This window comes from Quercus lobata, chromosome 7, assembly GCF_001633185.2.
Source record: "Quercus lobata isolate SW786 chromosome 7, ValleyOak3.0 Primary Assembly, whole genome shotgun sequence".
Classification (NCBI taxonomy): Eukaryota; Viridiplantae; Streptophyta; class Magnoliopsida; order Fagales; family Fagaceae; genus Quercus; species Quercus lobata.
The window spans coordinates 41,553,171-41,573,618 of NC_044910.1; the positions used below are offsets into that span (position 1 = coordinate 41,553,171).

Below are 20,448 nucleotides of genomic sequence, written 5' to 3' on the forward strand. Positions count from 1 at the left end.
TGTGATCTTTTGCTTTGCTTTAGGTTTAGAGTTTGAGGAATTCGATGGTATTTTGATATATATGCGTCTAAATGAGCTCTGACTTTTGAAGGGGTGGATCTGCTGCTCATTTGGGATTTGGAGAGAGAGAGGATGAGAGGGAAAGAGAGTGCGTAGAGAGAGACAGGTTTGAGAAAGAAATAAAAAAATACGGAAGTTAACGGTGTTTAAGGATCAAATTGATCAATTTTGAAATGTTTTGGGACTTAGTTGACATTAGCCCAAAATTCAGGGTATATAAAAAAAAAAAATGTTAAGGGCAAACAAAATAAAGAAGTTGTTTTACCTTTTTGGGCTTTAAGCTGATCTTGCCATTTGCTTGTTCCTGTCGGCCTGTTTAATCTGTTACTCTCTCTGTGTCTCTCCAATCTGTGTCTGTATCTCTGAGTTGTTCAGTTCATCTTCCAATTATAACGAAACCCTGAACCCCCCTCTCTCTCTCTTCAATTCTGCCTCCAAAACCCTAATTCCGCTCCCCAATCCGTACCAATTCCTCATGTTTTTCCTCTAATTTTATCTGGTACATTCCTCTTTCCTCAATTTCCTCCTAAACCCTAGAAATTAGGGTTTTGTTGTTGTTGTTGTGGTGCAGTTTGATCATTTTGTTTTTGCATTTCGTTTTTTTTTTGCAGATTTTGGGGGCTGAATTTGCGAGAGCTATGAAGCGAGAGTTGGAGGAGGAGGTTAAGCCAGAGCTGGGAAATTCTTCTTCACTCGGTAATGGGACTTGGATTGGGACCGAGACTCAGGCGAGTTCTTCTTCTATTGAAGTTTCTGAGAATAATTTTAATCGTAGGTTATTATCCAAAGGTTCTGTGGTGAATGGTTTTATTGTTTATACCCGTGTAAGAAAGTCTCGGTTTAATTTCCCTTATGAAAGTTATGAAATTTCTGATAATGACCGAAATAAGCGGCTCAGGGGCTCGGATGAGCTTGAAAATAATGTAATTGCTTCTGTTTATTCACGTCGTAAGGATAAAGAGGTTCAAATTGTAGCTGAGAATGGATCCAATTGTAATTTGGGAATTAACATTTGTAAAGATGTGCAAGAGAGTGAGTTGGAACAATTTCCGGCTAAGGGAAGAGGCAGGGAGGGGGGCATTTTTATGGTAGCTGAGAGTAGTGAGGGAAAGAGTGATTTTCCCAAGAAGGAAATTAGGCGGTATTCACGTTATTCGGTTAGACCAAAGGTCGAGCCGCCACCAGAGAGTGTAGTAAAATCACCAGAGGCTGCTCAGAATGGAATAAATTTAGATGGAGAGGCAACTGGTGGATTAAGTGGGTTGAAGAAGCAGAAGAATAAGTTGGTATTGAAAATGTCGAAGAAGATTGCGATGAATAAGAAGCTGATGACTGTCACTGAGCTATTTGAGACGGGTTTTCTTGACGGGGTAACGGTGGTGTACATGGGTTGCAATAAGGTTATTCTGATACCCAATTCTTATGTTAAAGTTGATATTTTTGTTGTAAGTATTGAATATAAAGTGTAATGTGTGGCTTAAGGTTGAAATTGGTGGTATATCAGTTTCAGGGGCCTGGTCTGCGTGGCACAATTATGGGGGGTGGAATTTTGTGCTCTTGTACATCATGCAATGGATGCAGAGTGAGTATTGGTTGTTGCTCTTTACTTTAATTTAAGCATGCTAAGTAATTTTGCAAATGATGGATATGTTGTTGTAGATTATTCCGCCTTCCAAATTTGAGATTCATGCTTGTAAAACATACAAACGGGCAGCACAATATATTTGTCTAGAAAATGGAAAGAGCCTGCTTGACCTGTTGAAGGCATGCAGGGCCTCTCCTCTGCATACGTTAGAGGCAACAATCCGGAGCATTGTTGGTTCTCCGCCTGAAGAGAAATCATTTATCTGTAGAAGGTGCAAAGGTGGGCTTTCCCCCTTATTATTTTTTGTTATTACAATTCTTGTAGCAGACAAGTTTAGAGCACATGCCTAATACAAATTTGACAACTTTGTTTATATTCCTAATGCTACAAATTTGACAATTTTATTTTTCAACATTCCAGGGTGCTTTCCTAGGTCTTGTGTGGGGCAAGTAGGGCCTCTATGCAATTCATGTGTGGATTTAAATAAATCTCATGGTATTCCAACTCATACAGATGGTAAAAAAGTCAGGTACTGTCTCTTGACAAGTTACTTTGTGCTTTATGTCACTTTTTTGTGGAGGTGAATTTTTTTTTTTTGTTGGTTGTAGTTTGACTAGCTAGACTATATAATCATTTTGTTTTCTCTGAATTAGCATTTGGGTTTAAAATAGTGATGTTTAGGTGTCAATTCCAAAGGAGTATAATAGGATATGCAATGGTCCCTAGATTTTCCATATACTGGTCTGTTATTATTATTTTATCTGCTTATCAAATATAGCGGTTACATGTGAAGAGGATTTAGATGGGAAAAGAGTTCACAGTACATTGCACACAATGAACAGTAATAGAATTTTACCAACAAAAGTCAAATTCTCATACTACTGACATTCTATTGCTTTCTTGATAAGAATCCATGTCTAAATGAGCTACTCTGATTAAGTTCAAATGTCTTGCCATGCCTTCAAGTGACATGAACAGCACAATGGCTGAGTTTTCCAATTTACGATAGTATATGTAAAATGTAAGAATATAAATTAAGTGATATATCATTCTTTTGGAATTTTAGCTTGTGTATATTACTGATCTTTAGATGCTTTCACCATATGTTCTCATATGCCCTTTATAAAAAATAAAAAAAGTTTTCATATGCCTTATTTCAGGTCATCAACACCAGTATTGATCTCGAAGTCCCCCAGAGCTCCTCCAGTGTCTATTTCTCCACAAGATCAGAGTCAATGGGAGGCTTCAGTCTATATTTCCCCTCAAAATAAAAGTAATTGGAAGTTAAAAACAAAGTTAGTATCTTTTTTGGTCTCCTTGGTTTGTTTTGCTTTTATAGCTTATTTCTGATTAGTTTTTCTCATTATATTTAGTTGGTTTACAATATTCTTATCTGTATACTATCTTTTTTGCTTGCTTTTTTACTCTCTCTCACAGGCACACCCACCTATACATGCGTGCGCGCACACACACTTTCACTTTTTAATATTTATTTATTTATTTATTTTTATTTTTTATTAACATACTTCTAATTTCTAACTTTGAATTTCAGGCCACCAAAACGAGTTTACAAGTCAAAGTTGTCCAAAAGTGCTTCTGCATGTATTTCGTCAAAAGATAAAAGACCCTGGAAAATAACAGCAAAGTTGGTATCCTATTTTAAATTATCTTTTTTTGATAAGTAAATCATTTTTTAAAGAAGAGGAAATTACTCAAGTACATCAATTGATGTCCTTGCTGTTTTGTACCTTGTTTGATTGGTATCGGGCTTGGGGATTTACTCATTGTAATTCCATTTTGGAGTTCCAGGTTTCCCTTCATTTCATGATATGATTCCTTGTAATTTATTTAGGTACTTTGTGAACACGAACTAATCTTCTTTTTTGAATAAATAATATTTATTGCTTACCAAAAAAAAAACACATGAAGAAAACTAGATCAACTCCTAAAGACTTACAATTTGAAATTGAAAAGATCATCTGATTCTATAAATGTATGCTGCATAACCCTTTCATCTCAAAAATAAAGATTTAAGTGAAATCACTAATAGCACAACTGATGCGGAAAGTGCGAAGAATATTTATTATTTTTAACTTACAGACTTCTTTTTCTTTCTAGGTCATGTGAAGGGGCCAGTTTTATTTAATATTGAAAGTCAAATTTATTTTTATTGGTTAATTGTATTTTATTTTAGGCCTTAGTAGTTAATAGGGTATTACTATTTTATTTAAAATTTTGACTTCCAAGAGTCAAGGGTATTTTTGTTATTTAATAATAGGGATTTCATAAGTCAAATAGAGTTAGGTTTTCCTCCGTCAACTAGAATTAGGGTTTAATTCTAGTCCCTACGTGTTTTTGGTGGGTTTAAGGTTAGGTGAACTCGTAGATCTAGGGTTTAGAATTGTGATAGGAATTAAAAGATGGTTTAATGAGTTATTTGATGGCTAGCTGGTAGAAGTAAGTATGTGGGTTTTAGGGTTTTGATGGGTAAAGGAAAGAGCTTGATTTGGGTTGGTAAGGAAGAATGAAAAGAGAGGCTTTTATGGTTTTCACGGGCTGGATGAACTGTAGCTGTGAACAATATCACAAGAAAGGGATAAGATTCATTGTCTTTCCTTGGAAAGGCATTTAGAAGGTTAAGGCTCTTTGGCGTGTTTTTTTCTTTATTTGGATTGCAGTTTGGGATAAGATTCTTACAAGCGACAATTTGCCAGGTAGAGGTTTTGATTTTGTTGACTGGTGCATGATGTGTCGTAGTGGGGAGATAGTGGATCATTTGTTACATCATTGTGAAAAGGCTCATTGGTTGTGGAGTTTGGTTTTTAGATCTTTTGGGATTTCATGGGTTTTACTAAGATTAGTTATAGACACTCTTTTTGGTTGTGGAATTGGTTGGGAAAGCACTCATCTAGCATTTGGAATGTCGTTCCATTGTGTTTAATTTGGTGTATTTGGAGGGAGCGTAATTGGTGGACTTTTGAAGACATGGAAAGTTTTAGGGACCAGTTGTTTGCTTCTTTTTGTGGTTCTCTTTTTTATTGGTCTAGGACTTGGGGACTTACATCTAGTGATTCTCTCCCTTTGTTTCTTAGCTCCCTCCTTTGTAATTAATTTCCTCTTTGTTTTTTTTATTTCCCTCTTTTTGTAATCTTTGGTCTGCCTTATGCCCTTTTTGCATAAAGTAGCTTTTTGAATATAAATACTCTTTCTTGTACTAGCAGTATTAGAACTTTTAGTTTGACTGGTGAATTAAAAATCTAATAAAATACTAACTTGGACTAAAGAAAAACCTAATATACATAGGACCTCGTAGAAAATTATATACTTGACTAAATTACCAAAATACCCTTAATTCTCAGGAATTGCAGAAATAATAGATTCTCCCCCTGAATACAGCATGGACTGTAATTAATAAAATAAAAATGCAAATAAAATTCTGTTTTAACTCTAAAACACACACAACTAAACCTCTAAAACTTTGCAATTTTCACTTTAATTGGACTTCATAGTGGGCCCATAAGATAAGTCTTGAATAGGCGAATTTGCGTAGTAACAAATTAATCTTAAGTGTTTGCATCAATAAGCACAGTATTGTATTGCTGTGGAGACAAATTACAATTTGCTTTATTAAAAATAATTCTCTTGGAATTTTTCCAACAGTTTGGTGTTGACTCTAGCCAACCCTAGGTGCTAACTCCTAGGATTTCTATCCTACTTGGTGCTGCCTTCAAGCAATCCTAGGTGTTGGCTCCTAAGTGATTTTTTTATTTGTGTTCTTTAATTTTTGTGTAGCATAAATTTTGGGTCTTGTCCTGTGTCACCAACTCCTTCAAGAGTCCAATTATTCCTCTCTCTATTATATTATAATTTATAGTTAGTGGCTGGTATTGTGTTATGTAGATCATCTTTCAATTCCTTTATATGCTTGCTGTTATTTGCAGATCATCAAAAGCAGTTTTGATATCAAGGCCCTCCAAAATTGGTTCTATGACTTTCCCTTCACAAACTAAGGCTCAATGGAAAATAACAACAAAGTTGGTATCTTTTATATGTTTTTTATTTTTGCTTTGTAGCATATATGCGGCCTGAGTTTCCTTTTTTAGCAAGTAGATAATTTCTTTTGTTTGTTTGATGCCTTTTTTCTCAAGAGATATACGGTTGCATAAGTTGGTTTTTGAGGAAGGTGGATTGCCTGATGGATCTGAAGTGGCATATTATGCACGTGGACAGGTTGATGAGATAAAGCTCTCAAATTCTTGCCTATTTTTGTTTCCTATTGATGCGTAATGTATCTCCTTCTTCTGGGCAGAAATTGCTTGTGGGTTATAAAAAGGGCTCTGGTATACTTTGTTGTTGTTGCAATTGTGAGGTACTTTTTATATTTCTTCAACTTCGAAGTACCAGAATATTCTTTAATACATTATAGGATGTGTTCACATTGTTTACATTTAACATGCAGGTCAGCCCCTCTCAATTCGAATCTCACGCTGGCTGGGCCTCTCGAAGGAAACCGTAAGTTATGTGAGATATTTGTGGTTCTTGAATCATCCCGTTCTTTTATATTCTGTGATGGTGTTTGTGTTCATTGGCAGTTATGCTTACATTTACACATCCAATGGGGTGTCTCTTCATGAACTGGCGATATCACTCTCAAAAGGCCGCAAGTATTCTGCCAAGGATAATGATAACCTATGCATCATTTGTTTAGATGGTGGGAATCTTTTGCTTTGTGATGGATGCCCAAGGGCCTTCCATAAAGGTGACATATAAATTATGATTGATATAACTTATAGTAAATAATTATTAATATATTAAGTAAGTATTTGGTTGCCAACTTATATGAGCTTCTTTGGCTCTTGCTGAGGGAAAAGGGGGAAAATCAGACTTTTGCTCTAACATGACTGGTGCCTTTCCATGTTACATTTGACATGTGAGATCCTGGGTTCAGCTGGGTGTCCAAAAGAAAATTTCCAACATCATACTCATGATTTTAGGTTTAAATGTTTTACTCTTCAATGTTATTATTAGTATGGACCTATAGCAAGTGAGTTCTCTATTCCCTATCATGTCTATATGGGCATCTTGAAAAGTTGTACCAATTCTAGTCAGAGGTAGACTCTCTGTTCTGTATTTTCAATTTCTTTATCCTAATATGCATTGTTCTGTATGCATCACATTTTTGATTTGGTTGTGTCTTCTCCTGTCTCTAGGTATTTATAGGCTTCTTAGTTATGATTTCTTATTTGATGAGATCTTATGATGTTTATCTGTGATTGCTAATTCTTTTTCTCTTTCCTCTCCCTTAGGGTTTCACCTTCTTGTCTTTTAAAAGAATTTGCTTTCTTTATACATTTTTTTTAAAAAAAAAACAGGGATGCTCAAATTTCATATTATATATCTACTTTTAATGTACTCTGTCACATCATTTGGGTGGGTAATATTAGTTGCCTTTCTTGATGTTGGTCTGCTTTGGTAGATTATGATGTGCAAACTTATTGGCTTGTGCAGAATGTGCATCTTTAACAACTATTCCTCGTGGTGATTGGTACTGTACATACTGCCAGAATATGTTCCAAAGAGAGAAGTTTGTGGAGTATAATGAAAATGCTCTTGCAGCTGGAAGGGTTTCTGGTATTGATCCTATAGAACAAATAAGTAAAAGATGTATCCGTATTGTCAGAAACATAGATGCTGAACTTAGTGGATGTGTGTTATGCAGGTAGTAATCATTCTTTGTTTTGGTAAAAAATCTGTTGGTGCCTTTGTCACGAACATCATTATGTTGTTTGTAACAAGCAATATGATACATTTTACCGTGATGTTACCTTCATTGATTCATATATTTTTGTATATACCATAGCTTGACACTTTTAACCTTGCAGAGGTTATGATTTTAGCAAATCAGGTTTTGGTCCAAGGACAATTTTACTTTGTGATCAGGTAATCTCCCCATTTCATTTCATCTTGTCAGATTTGAGCTCGCACATGAGAAGAAAATGGATGTCATTTATGCAACCTAAATAACTAACTGTTACTTTTGTCTTTTTTCACTCCTTTGGCTATACTTATTGTGCCAGTGTGAGATGGAATTTCATGTTGGCTGTTTGAGGGAGCATAAAATGGCATTTCTGAAGGTCTGCACATAAACGGTTTCTATTTTGTTTTTTATTTGGATTACTTTGTATGAACAACGTCTTTCTCCTGTCCAGTGGACATGCAACTCTGTTTCTGGATCAAAATGTTGATGCACTTGTACAACAGGAATTGCCAAAAGGGGAGTGGTTCTGTAGCATGGATTGCACCAGGATAAATTCTACTTTGCAGAAGTTGCTATTAAAAGGAGCTGAAAAGCTCCCAGACTCTCTTTTGGATGTTATCAAGAGGAAAGAAGAGGAGAGAGGCTTACAATCTTTTAATAATATTGATGTTAGATGGAGGCTTCTTAGCGGTAAAATTACCTCTCCTGAAACTAGGTTTTATCTTTCGGAGGCTGTCGCCATCTTCCATGTAAGTTCTGCACTTGCTTTATGTAGATACCTCATTTCTTGAAGTCTTTTATATTATTTTATTACAACAATCCTAGTAGTAGTTGATTTTGTCCTTAAGTTTTTGGTCTAAAATGGTAATTAATTAGTTGGATACATTATCTTTGGATACATCTAAACTTGTACGATTCCTTGTTTTTAGGAATAGTTCTTTCATGAGTGGATTTTTTTATAATTTGATTTAAATTAAAATATTATTTTAAGGTGTTTGCAACATAAAAACAGAAGGAATTGTATAATTAAGATGTATTTAATGCTGCTCCTCAATGTATTCAAATAATCAGCTAAAAACCTATTTACTAGAAATACTATGTATATAATCTTTTAGGAAGCACAATGACTCCTTGAGAAATCTTTATGCCCCTAACTAATAGTTTAACATCTTTGCCTTCTTTAAGCACCTTTGATAAGGAGGGAAAGGAATGGTGCTATGGAATATTTTATGCGTTCTTAGAACAATATAGGAGAGACGAACAAAGTCTTAAGTAGTAGCGGCCAGCCTCATATGTTGTGCTGGTATGAGTTGATAATTGTTACTGACCAAAGTATGGTAGGACTTCATGTTTAACTGTTTTCGCCTGTAGGGAAGGTTAACTTGTAGCGTTTGGTGACATCCAGTTATACCCTCCACTTCCCATTGCTGAAAACTTTAAAATTACTCGGTAGTGTGACCACTTGAAATTACTGCCTGTAAAATGGCATCATCCCCCAATCCTCCCCCCCCCCCCCCCCCTAAAAAAAAAGAAAAAGAAAAGAAATGGTAAGGGGTGGAGGGTGATGCCATAGGTTTAATATTTTGCAGTTGCTTAAGTTGTACATTTAACTATCATAAATAAATAAATATGGTGGCTAACAATAGATAAAATCCAGTGCAGTTGCTTGAGTTGTGCATTTTAACTATCACGAATAAATAAATATGCTGGCTAACAATTGGAGTGAATTGAGTAATTCTCCTAGGTTACTTTATGTTCATCATCGTGAACATGAAGTAACTTTCTTAATAAAATACCATTATTTATAATTAAAAAAAAAACAAATGGAGTGAATTGATTCTTGCCCGAGAGTAGCAATACATGAAATTCTATATTTTGATAAATGGTTGCACACGATTTAGTTCTGTAGCTGAAAAAGGCAAAATACTGACTTAGAAGTATCCATTTTGGTGCTGGATAAAATACCGTATGCTTTGACAGGATCTGGCTAGTTTTGACCACCTTTTCAACTTGTGATATTCTAACATGTTTGCTACCACTCAGTGCTAGTGGCTCTGCTTTTTGATTCAGATTTAATTTTAAATTTATATTGGCTTATGCAGCAGTGCTCAAACTGAACTCTGTTCTGTGTTCCATATGCTAGTGTCTACTTTTCAACCGCTAGGAACTAGTGATTTGCCACTATAATTCTGAATTTGTCAATCTCTTGCTGGGCCTCCAGAGATTTATACTGAATATTTTCAGTACTTCTAGCCTTCAAAATATGGCTCTAAGCTTCATGCTTATTGAGATTATATATGTAATGCGGCCATTCTGTGTGAGGGAAACTAGTGAATCATTTTTTTGTACATGTAAAATGAGCTGCAAGCAGAGAAGTATTTGATTGAGAATTCTCATTTATATTTCAGAATTGCTTTGCGCCTATTATTGACTCAGTTAGCGGGCGTGACCTTATTCCAGCCATGGTTTATGGGTGAGCAAAATTTATTTATTTATTTTCCTTTTCTATTATTGATGGTGTTTTTTAAAGCCAATGGTAAACCATCTTTGTTTTCATGGTCTCTCTCCCTCACAGAAGGAACATTAGGTCCCAAGAATTTGGGGGAATGTACTGTGCAATATTGATGATCAAGTAAGAACTAATTTTCTATACCTAAGGTCTACCTTTTTTGTTGTTTCACTTTAAGATATTGATAATATTCTCTTTTGCTAACATTGCAGCTCCTCCGTTGTATCAGCTGGACTTGTTCGTGTTTTTGGCCGAGAAGTTGCAGAACTCCCTTTAGTTGCAACAAGTAATGGTCACCATGGAAAGGTGAGAAGCTCATGTGCCCTGCTTGGCTAGTGATCTAACACTACGTTGGTTTATAATCCATCTTCGATTATTTGCATATTAACACAACTCTTTCCCTGAATTACACATGGGACTCCCTCTTTCTTTTTCTTTTCTTTTTTGGCTTGAAAAGGACATTATATAGTACCAAAAGAAACATTACTAGCATCAGAAACTAGGCTTGGTACCTTGGTCTACAATGGCCTTGCTAGCCAATAGGCCTAGAACATTAGCTGCAAAGTTAGCTATCTTATTGATCCTATTTGCCATACAAATGCTAATTTCTGTTATCACGCTGTGAATGTCACAGTTGGGATAAATTGTAATTGCAATTATTCGTAAGTTTTGTTTTGTTGTTGTGTTTTTCCAGTAACAGTCACCATGGAAAGGTGAGAAGCCAATGTGCCCTGCTTGTCAAGTAATATAATACTACATTAGTTTTATTATCTTTCTTTATCCTGTCAGCCACCATATTGCTATTAGTTACATGTTTACACAACTTTTTTCTCTGGATTACACACGTGGACCCCCCCCCCCCCCCTTTCCCTTTTTGTCTTGAAAAGGACATTATATAGTACCAAAAGACACATCATCAGCTGCTAAGGCTCTGTTAAAACTTGGCTCGGCACCTTGGTCTACAATGGCCCTAACAGCCGATGGGCCTAGAACATAAGCTGATGGGTCTTGCAGCTGAGTTACACTAGAAAACGTCTTTGAGAAATGATTCAGAAAGCACAATCTTATTTTAGTTTTTGAAAACAATTTCCAAAAGCATAAACCAAACATCCCCTTCCGCGATTTTCTTATATATATATAAAAGAAAAAGATGCCTTTGGAGTATTGAGCTATGAAAAGCAGGGTTTATGGTATCATTCATAAAGAGCAGCACCATATTCATGGTGAACTATTTTTGGCACTTGTTGTACGGTACCATGTTTGTTAGTGCTCTATTTGGGGTCTGTAATTAATTAATATGCTTGTCGACTTTCAATTTTCTCCGACAGTGTTGTTATTTGTCATCTACTGCAATTTTTGTGCAAGCTCAGTTTTTACATTATGGAACTCTGCCTTTATAGGGCTACTTCCAAATGTTGTTTTCCTGCATTGAGAGGCTGCTGGCTTTCTTGAATGTGAAGAGCCTTGTCCTCCCTGCTGCTGAAGAAGCAGAATCCATATGGACGGACAAATTTGGTTTTGAAAGGATGAAAACTGAGCAGGTATGTTATCATGTATTTGCACTCTGTATTTTAGCTTGCTTTCAAACTTTCATCACATTTCTGTATACCATGTTGCAGCTTACCAAATACCGAAGAAGTTGCTGTCAGATGGTGACGTTCAAAGGGACATCCATGCTTCAGAAAATGGTTCCGCAATGTCGGGTCATCAAGCCTGATTATGAAAGTGAAGATGCAGAGTAGTTACTCTCTTGTTTGTGTTAGTTTTTGTAAATGTCTTGTACTTTTGCTAATTGAAGTTACTTTTAGAATTCATCTTTTGGTCTGGATCAAAGATTTTTAATTGGAGTGTATATCCTGGTGGAATTAGAGTTTTTTCAAGAAAACACAAGAAAAGAATAAAAAAAAAAAAAAAAATTTCCCATCATGACAAAGTCCTACTCTATATATATGTATGTATGACAGTACTAGTAACGCTGAAGAATTCAATGGTCAATTTAAATGGCCTTAGGGTTTTACGTTGTAGTCACTGAAATTTTGATCGCAGACTACTGTTTATTGTTGAATAAATAATGTACTTTCTTTTTGTTTGATGATCACAACTACGTAGACATTGATCGTGGTATAAATAAAATTTAGATGTGTCATGGGTTAGTACTTAGTAGTTTATTAGTGAGATCATATATAATGGATGCTGAACACGATGACTAGCGGTATGTTGGGTGGATTGCATTCATCTATTCAAAAGAACTAAACTAATATGCAAACTCTTGAGGCCAAGCCTCATGTGGCCATGCCATACGATAGAATTTCTTCATTTGGATTCGCTTGCGGGCTAAGGCTTATGTTTTTTGGATAATAATATGGGCTAAGGCTTCTTTTTACCAAAAGCAGGTGCTCCAATTATGGAAGGTGTCCCTATATATCAAAAAATCAAAAGCATAAGCTTTCTTTGAATTGTTCTTTGTAGCTAAAAAGGATATAGCAATCCTTATTTGCCTTGCAGTAATTATCGTAGTTAGAAACGATAGAATGAGGATTTATAGCCCATTCCAATTTGAAGTTTGAGGCTTGACTAAATTGAGTTTAGTGGAGCTAAGCCTAAGTCCCCTAAAATCATTATTCGAGAGCTGTCAAAGAGACAGAGTCACGAGTTAGACACGTGCACGCAAAACCCTAGTGCTTTCGGTGATTTCATCAATAGCACAATATTATTCTCTGGCTTGGCGTGTATATTTTCCATTCTCCATTGCAGCCCATTCTCTTTTTCTCTATTTACTTTCCGTATTACTTATTAAGGCAAGCCTTTTCATCATCCTCTCCCCACCATCACCACACAAAAGTCCATGCTTTCGTACCAGGCAAGCCAATTACGCATCAATGACCTCAACGTTCTCACATGATAAAGACTATACTTCACTCCTACGTCTTTTTTTAACTCAAAATGACATACACTAGATTAACTCACGCCAATGCCTTAACCATGAGAATCAAAATAATCTTCTGGCTCTCTGGCTTTTCCATTGCACTCCTCTCCGTCATAATAGCTGTGTATGCCATCCTTCCTTCCTCTACTTTTAGTACTGCCATTTTTTCTCAAAACAGTTTCAGCCGTGCTATTTTCAAGAAGGTTGTTCAGCAAAGTGGCGTCGATGATTTTCTGTCCCGCCTAACACTCATAGTGTCTGGAGACCATCATCGAAGGAAGCCGGAAAGGAAATGCGACAACAGAAAATGGAAGTCTAGGCTCATCTCCATCTACAATGTGGCCCTCGTTTTGACAGTTGACTTGAAGGGATGCGGGGATTTTAGTAGTGTCCAGGAGGCAGTAAATGCTGTTCCTGACAGTAGCCCCTCTAGGATCCTCATCGTTATTGATTCTGGTACATACAGGTCATTCTCTCATACAAAGTATTCATCCCTCGATTTTTTTTTGATTTATCATAATCGTTATAAAATAAGTTATTTACAAGCATATGCAATTATAAATACAACGGCCTAGTATATATTATCAAAGAGAAAATAGACTCCCCAGATGAAGTTGCAATATGTATCGGATACCACTAAATATAAAATTCATGCATCAAACATTAGCATACAATAAAATGGATTACCATGTGTTGGCAGGGAAAAAGTGGTAGTAAACACCAACAAGACAAATTTGATATTTCAAGGTCAGGGATATCTTAACACAGCTATAGCATGGAATGACACTGCAAATTCTACTGGAGGGACTTCATACAGTTCTTCAGTTGCCATTTTTGCCGCCAACTTCACTGCTTACAACATCAGCTTTGAGGTAACTGATGTAGTTTGAGTTATGCTGACCAAAAAGGAGACAATATATAATTATATACACACATAAAGAGTCATGGAAACACACGAAACTTATTAAATTGATTGCTTTCTTTGTGAATTTAATTAGGAATCACGGATATTTTATTTGGAGTGTTGTACTCATGTCGGACATGTGTTGGATACCTGACACTTCTCGGACACTTTTGTATGCATGTTCCAATTGTGTCCTTTTTTTAAAATTAAAAAAAAAAATGTTGGATATAGTCAGGACACAAGAACAAGAGGAATCGAATACCCTTCACAAAACAAAGAGAAAATTCATACTCTGAATTATAATATTGCATTTGAAAATTAATAAATATCTTATATATATATATATATATATATATACAAGATAGAAATTATACTCTAACTTAATCTAAAAATAAATATCTTTATTCTTGATTTGTATTCTAATTTGAGTAATGCTATAAATACAAGCTATTTTACAACATTTTTACAAACTATTGATGTGACAAATTCTTATTAGTTCTAATATGAGTCCACCACTAACATCACATTTATGTTTACCAACAGTTATTTGAAAATTACTAAAACCACATCAGCAGTTTGTAAAAATATTATAAATTAGTTTGTCTGTAGCATTACTCTTCTAATTTTTGAACATCATTTAATAGTAATGAATTTGCTTTATTATCCATTATTACCATAAATGATTAATCATATATAGAAATAAAACATTCATTATTTCTCTTAAATTTATATATGTTTAATATTAAATGAAAAATAAATGTTTAACTATATATAAAAATATAAGGCTAAAATGCGAAACTGACCTTCTAAATTTTTTCAGATTTCATTTCAGACCTTTAACTTTGCTTTCGTTCATTTTACTCTTCTAAGTTTCAAATTTATTCAATTAAGACATTTTTGTCAACTTTTATTAAAAAATTTTGAAAAAAAAAATCTGGAAAATATTTTTCAATCATTAGTTGAATTTTTTTTAATTTAAAAAATGTGAAGAAAAATTTTAAAAATTGAAAAATTAACCACGACATATAACAAATGTTGATAGAAAAATCTTAATTGAATAAATTTGAAAGTTAGAAGACTGAAATATAATCTGAAGAAACTTAGATGGTCAGTTTTGCATTTTAGTCAAAAAAATATATTTAATAATTAATTGATATACATATTTTCATCTTATCCGTGTCCTATTTTTCAAATATTACTCAATTACTTCCATTGTTTAAATTGACTATTGCAATAAAGTATTCAATTTCTTTATATCCAAAATTCCCTTTGGGTTTTTCTTTTGAGACCATTTCCTTTTTGGTGATTTTTTGATTTTTTTTTTTCTTTCAAAAGAACACAGCTCCTCCTCCATTCCCTGGAATGGTTGGAGCGCAAGCCGTGGCACTCAGAATTGCAGGCGATATGGCTGCATTTTATGGATGTGGATTTTATGGAGCCCAAGACACTCTTTATGATGAAAGTGGGAGGCATTATTTCAGAGAATGTTTCATCCAAGGGTCCATCGATTTCATTTTTGGAAATGGTAGATCTCTCTATGAGGTAGTCATGCAACCCTTTTCATCAAGATATTTTCCTAGAAATGGTTTCTTCTCTTTTGCTATATATCCACTATCAAAATATCAAAACACTTTTATTTAAATAAAAAATAAAAAATTTTAATCATAAAAGGACGCTGTTGTGAAGGTAAAAATCATGTAGGCACTTTTAATTAAGGTGGTACTAATGTATTTGCCACAATTTCTACTCGATTAACACAACAATAGACAACCAATGATGCAGTTAGGATTTCGGTTAGGGATGCAAGATTAAAGCCACTCACACACAAAGGGTCTAATGGCTCCTCGATGATTCGATCCCTATGAACTATTGACACTAAAAATAATAATTAAATAATCAATGCAAGAGACTAATCTAAGTTAAGTATATAAAGTTTAAATATATAATTTGATTAATAAAAATAAATTGGGAAAACAAATTAATGTAAAAGTGTTAAAGAATAATAATATACTAGAATTCAATTTTCTTTCTCCATTTATATATCTATATAATATCTAAATGTTGAAACATAGTATTTATTGTTACTACATTCCTAATTATTCTAATTATTCTAATTATTCAAAATTTGACTTTATCACAAAAACACAAACTTTAAAACCCAAAAAAAAAAGGAGTCAAGAGATCAAAGAAAAAAATTAGTGAAGGGATGGAGGCAATAAAAGTTAAAACCATGAGAAAATAAGACATAAGTTTTTTTTTTTTTTTTAATAATTATTTTAAGTTTAAAATATGGTTTGGCTGTTTTGAGTTCAAGTGCCCTTAATCAAATTTTATGTTATCTCTTAAATTTATAAATTTTTTTTACTTATAGAAATTATATATAACATATTATTCTTATCTTTGTGTTGGGGCAAGTCAAAATCAACGTAGATGCCCATTTCCCTACCTCTCTTGATGACAACAATAGAGTAGAACAAAAAAAAGATCAGAAGGAAAAGACAAATTAGTTATATGGTAAAGAACACCTTCAAAATGTTCATTGTAGTTTACTTGCTGATAGCAACACTCCATCTACGTACCATATATTTCCCATTGACTTCATTTTCCTTCTTTGAAATTGTCTTTATTTCTTTCTCTATAATTCCTTATTATACCCATACCCATTTTACTCTATAATCTGTGCATTAAGCAATATGATTTATATATTGTGGACATATTAATTAATATGACAGGGGTGCAACATTAATTCAATGGCAAAACAAGTCTCCGATGAGATCAGTGGCTCTATCACAGCTCAAGCTAGGCAGTCGATGAATGAGCAAACAGGATTTTCGTTTGTGAATTGTAACATCAGTGGAAGTGGGAAAGTATGGCTTGGGCGAGCTTGGGGAGTTTATGCAACTGTTGTCTTCTCCACAACATATATGTCAGATGTCGTAGCTCCAGTTGGCTGGAATGATTGGCAAGACCCCTCTAGAGACCAGTTTGTGCCTTATCCATTTTACTTTTCTCCATATATATATATATATATATATATATATATAGATTCTCATAGAAGCTTGTCTTTAAATTATCATATAGTTTTACTTTTTTTATTCTATAATATTTTTTTCTTGGTCAATAATTGTGGGTGGGTTCACCCTCAGTATATTAATAATTAGTTTAAAGAAGAATTAAGAGGAAAAAGAGACGATTTGTGGATGCAATTTTTTTTTTGTTGTAATTTTTCTCATAACCTTGATGTCAGTCAGAGTGGCGGAAAAGAAAGAAAGAAAGATAGATTCATAAGAAAATGATAGGCAACTAATCAAAATCTGTTACTTCAAAATTAATGTAAAAGTTATGGTCTTAGAAGAATTAAGAAAAAATAGTTTAAAGGAGAGAGAGAGAAAAAAAAAAAGAAAAAGAAAACTCTATTGTTCTACCTTTAGTGACATTAGTGAAATAGCCAAATTGCACTTATTTTTCACTTAAATTAAAATGCTATGAATATTTTAGCAAAACAGTTTAGAGGGAAAAAAGATTCTCTCTATTTCAAATGAAATGAAGAGTGCATTTTACCATTAAAATTTTGTTTTTTCAGATTTAGTAGTTTATATGGTGTCATGTTATTTAAAATTTTGAATAACGTGGTACTAAAATACATCTTTAAATTTGTAATATTTAATCGATAATGTTTCTCTATTTCATTATGAGGCACTTGAAAACATGTGATCCTTAATTTTTTCTAACTTCCATAAAAATACAGGACGGTCTTCTTTGGAGAGTATCAATGTTTGGGACCAGGAGCAAATTACACAAATAGGACTTCATATGGAAAGCAACTTGAGCAATCTGAAGCAACTCTCTACATGGATATTACCTATATTAACGGAGATGAATGGCTAAGTTATCATCGAAATCATTTATTTCCTCTTGATTGGATAGAAAATCCAGTCTTTTTGTGAAGTACATTTTTAGTTTCATGTTCATTATTAGACCATTCCCAATAGCATTTTGCATTACCTTGTAGCAACAAAAAAACACCAAAACAGACATCCCATCAGATTATGTATTCCTGTAGCAAACAATAGATATTACTATACTAAAATGCAAATATACTTATTATGTTGTAGCAAATGTAAACTTATTTTGCTTATTAGATACACTTGTCTTTCTCTTTACACTTGACCTATTTGTGTTTTGTTTATAAAAGATTATATAAAAAAAAGTCATTTTATATTGTTATAATCGAATGGGTTGTAAAATAGAGACCGAGATGTGCTGTACATTGTTAAAGTAATGGTGTAAAATAAATAAAGTAGATTTTAGAGGAGTAAAGTAGTCTTGTTGGAGACAAGACTTACAGAATCTAGTATGGAGTGTATCAGAATTGAACTGAAGTATCCTCATTCTTTTGCAGTCAGCATATTGATGTTTCTGTACATGGGCATTGGGTTGTGGGCATTTTTATACGTGGCTCACTCAGGGAATTTGGTTGTTAATGTTGTTGTTGTCTTTGCTAAATTTTGTGTATTATTCTAGTTTAGCGTGATGATTTAAATATATGTTTTTTTAGCGTTATTGACTAATGTTGTACTTCAATTTTAAATTAATAAAGTTTTCTTTCTTTTAATTAAAAAAAATATTGAGTCCAAATTCATTTAACCAACTTTAGTTGCAAATGAAGGCTTCCACATTCTCTGGCAAAAGACAAGATGGGAAATTATTGGGTAATCCCAGCCAATAAAATTAAGCCACCTCACTAAAATGAGGTTACATCAACATACTTGCCATGTCAACCCAATAAGGCTATCTCCTTATAACGTTTGTTAGCTCTGTTAGAAGTTAGAACAAATTCAAAAATTTTCAAAAATTTAGGCGTGAATGGGCGGGTCATTGAAAAATCTGGGAATATAAAATATTTTCAAATCTCGTTTTTATTTTTACTTTTCTATCTTTTGAATAAGGTTGGGTTATATGCATTCCCTAAATCCATTGCCTTTGATGAGGACCTGTTTTAATAATAAGTGGAGAAGGTGTCTCCTCCTCCTTGCCTGAAGTTTCAGCCACAAATTGCCCTAAACCCACTCCTTCTTATCTCGGCCTCCATTCTCAGGAATTTAAGGGACTTAAGTTTGTGTGTTTATTTATTTAATTTTTTCCAGTCTTTCACCTTGTTTCTAAGTATGATAGTAATCTATGAACGATTCAAGAGATGGAATGTATAGAAGATGATGAAAAAAAAGGCATAAGTTGGGAAATTTTTATGACTAGAAAGGTCAATTGGAGTTTTTTTTTTTTTTTGGTTCTTTGGCCGTGGAATGGAGATATGGGTATTTGATTTATGCTGTAGTAGTTCAAGTTTTTTACTATCTCTATTGGTCTTCTCTATTCTCAGATTTTTTTTCCTTGATTTGTGTAATTAAATGTTTCATGAATTTGATGTTGCTGCACCGAATCTTTGTAAAATTTTATATGGAAGGTCAAATTAATAGGCTTGGTCCATATGATTACTCTCTTAAAATATTGTCTGCATGGCGTTTGTGAAAATGTTTATTTGATTGGCATTGTCTATTGTCTTATGCTCTCACTTTTGGTGGATGGTAATACAGTAGTGTCATTTGTGGTGGTATTATTTTAGCTATATGGTGTTCATGGAGCTACGCGAAGGGGGGAAAGAGGAAAATGTCTATATAGAACCTTGGTCTGAATAAGGTCTATGTGAGGGCATGACTTTTTTTTTCCTATTTACATGTGTTAATGTGTTTGATAATTATGCATATAAAGTATTTGAGAAAATGCAACTTAATGATAACTATGAATGTTTGAATTGTTCTCTCTTCCATGTAGCAAAAAATTAAATCATACATCCAAAGTTTACTAGATTACTGAATAATAATATTATATTGGCTTTGCTACATAAGAATAGCTTTAGATTAGTCCTCTTCCATACTGAAGAATGATAAATTGTAAATTTTTCTGCTTGCTACTATATAAACTAGTTAATATTATTGTTGGTTTCCGTTAACAAGTTTTTGTTAATCAACACTACAAATCTTATTTAAACATTCCAATGGTTGTTATTACATGAGATTTGGGCTTTGAATATAGAATCTTGTATTCATTTGGATCTATGGAATTAGAAAACTTTTTTGGGCAAGCTATTTATGGTTAATACAAATTGTCTTATTGTGTGGGTTGAAGTATTGTGGCCTCCAATGAAAAGCCAGAAACTGGAGAATTTTTCCAGCAGCCATCAGAATTCATGTTTCACCAAGCAAGCTTCATGTACCAATTGTTGTTCCTTTGTTATAAAAAAAAGGCTTTGAAGTATTCAATGATCGATTGAAGTCGATGTATTTTGAAGTTGGCAAGCCTATTTTTCAGTTTTAGGCTTTTAGCAACAATTCAAATTTGATATATTCTAGTTTGTAGAACAACTTGGATAATTTTTTTGCACTATAAACACTAAAAGTCAAAGCCCTTAAATCATCATATCAAAAAAAAAAAACCCTTAATAAATCATTGCAATCAATATGTACTCAAGTATGATAGATTTTCCTATTTATGCTTTGTCTTAAAGAAACTAGAAACCAAAGGAATATGCATTCTTTACATGACTATTAGTTCATAAAGTATTATAAAGAATTGAGTAATTACTTCAAGTTGAACAATTTTGATGTCTTGCATTATATCAAAATTTGACCCAAGAGAAAAGTAGACA

General features: G+C 33.7%; 2 protein-coding genes across 3 annotated transcripts; both read left to right on the plus strand.

Moving 5' to 3' along the window:
- Positions 1 to 285: 285 nt before the first annotated feature.
- On the plus strand, positions 286 to 11,997 carry LOC115953027. Of its 2 annotated transcripts, XM_031070451.1 has the most exons (21): positions 291 to 559; positions 672 to 1,460; positions 1,565 to 1,642; positions 1,720 to 1,924; positions 2,066 to 2,174; positions 2,806 to 2,940; positions 3,198 to 3,290; positions 5,587 to 5,679; positions 5,794 to 5,875; positions 5,955 to 6,014; positions 6,105 to 6,157; positions 6,238 to 6,404; positions 7,154 to 7,364; positions 7,528 to 7,585; positions 7,723 to 7,779; positions 7,907 to 8,152; positions 9,812 to 9,876; positions 9,979 to 10,035; positions 10,125 to 10,218; positions 11,313 to 11,453; positions 11,532 to 11,997. In XM_031070451.1, the coding sequence occupies exons 2-21, from the start codon at positions 699 to 701 to the stop codon at positions 11,652 to 11,654; spliced, it is 2,889 nt and encodes a 962-aa protein (XP_030926311.1). In that variant the 5' UTR covers positions 291 to 559; positions 672 to 698; the 3' UTR covers positions 11,655 to 11,997. The 2 variants fall into 2 exon arrangements, with proteins under 2 accessions (XP_030926312.1, XP_030926311.1); XM_031070452.1 differs by lacking the exon at positions 11,532 to 11,997 and having other exon boundaries at positions 286 to 559; positions 10,142 to 10,218; positions 11,313 to 11,400.
- A 498-nt stretch (positions 11,998 to 12,495) lies between these two features.
- Positions 12,496 to 17,902, plus strand: LOC115953790 (probable pectinesterase 15). The gene is made up of 5 exons (XM_031071587.1): positions 12,496 to 13,304; positions 13,539 to 13,710; positions 15,078 to 15,284; positions 16,475 to 16,725; positions 17,491 to 17,902. Exons 1-5 carry the CDS (start codon positions 12,856 to 12,858, stop codon positions 17,687 to 17,689), a joined length of 1,278 nt encoding a protein of 425 aa, XP_030927447.1. The 5' UTR covers positions 12,496 to 12,855; the 3' UTR covers positions 17,690 to 17,902.
- Positions 17,903 to 20,448: the final 2,546 nt, after the last annotated feature.

Coding starts and splice junctions, on each gene's coding strand:
- LOC115953027 (XM_031070451.1), top strand. CDS start 699: ATGAAGCGAGAGTTGGAGGAGGAGGTTAAGCCAGAGCTGGGAAATTCT. Junction 2,941..3,197: donor AATTGGAAGTTAAAAACAAA/GTTAGTATCTTT, acceptor TTTGAATTTCAG/GCCACCAAAACGAGTTTACA. Junction 7,780..7,906: donor ATAAAATGGCATTTCTGAAG/GTCTGCACATAA, acceptor CTTGTACAACAG/GAATTGCCAAAAGGGGAGTG.
- LOC115953790 (XM_031071587.1), top strand. CDS start 12,856: ATGACATACACTAGATTAACTCACGCCAATGCCTTAACCATGAGAATC. Junction 13,305..13,538: donor ATTGATTCTGGTACATACAG/GTCATTCTCTCA, acceptor ATGTGTTGGCAG/GGAAAAAGTGGTAGTAAACA. Junction 13,711..15,077: donor CTTACAACATCAGCTTTGAG/GTAACTGATGTA, acceptor TTCTTTCAAAAG/AACACAGCTCCTCCTCCATT.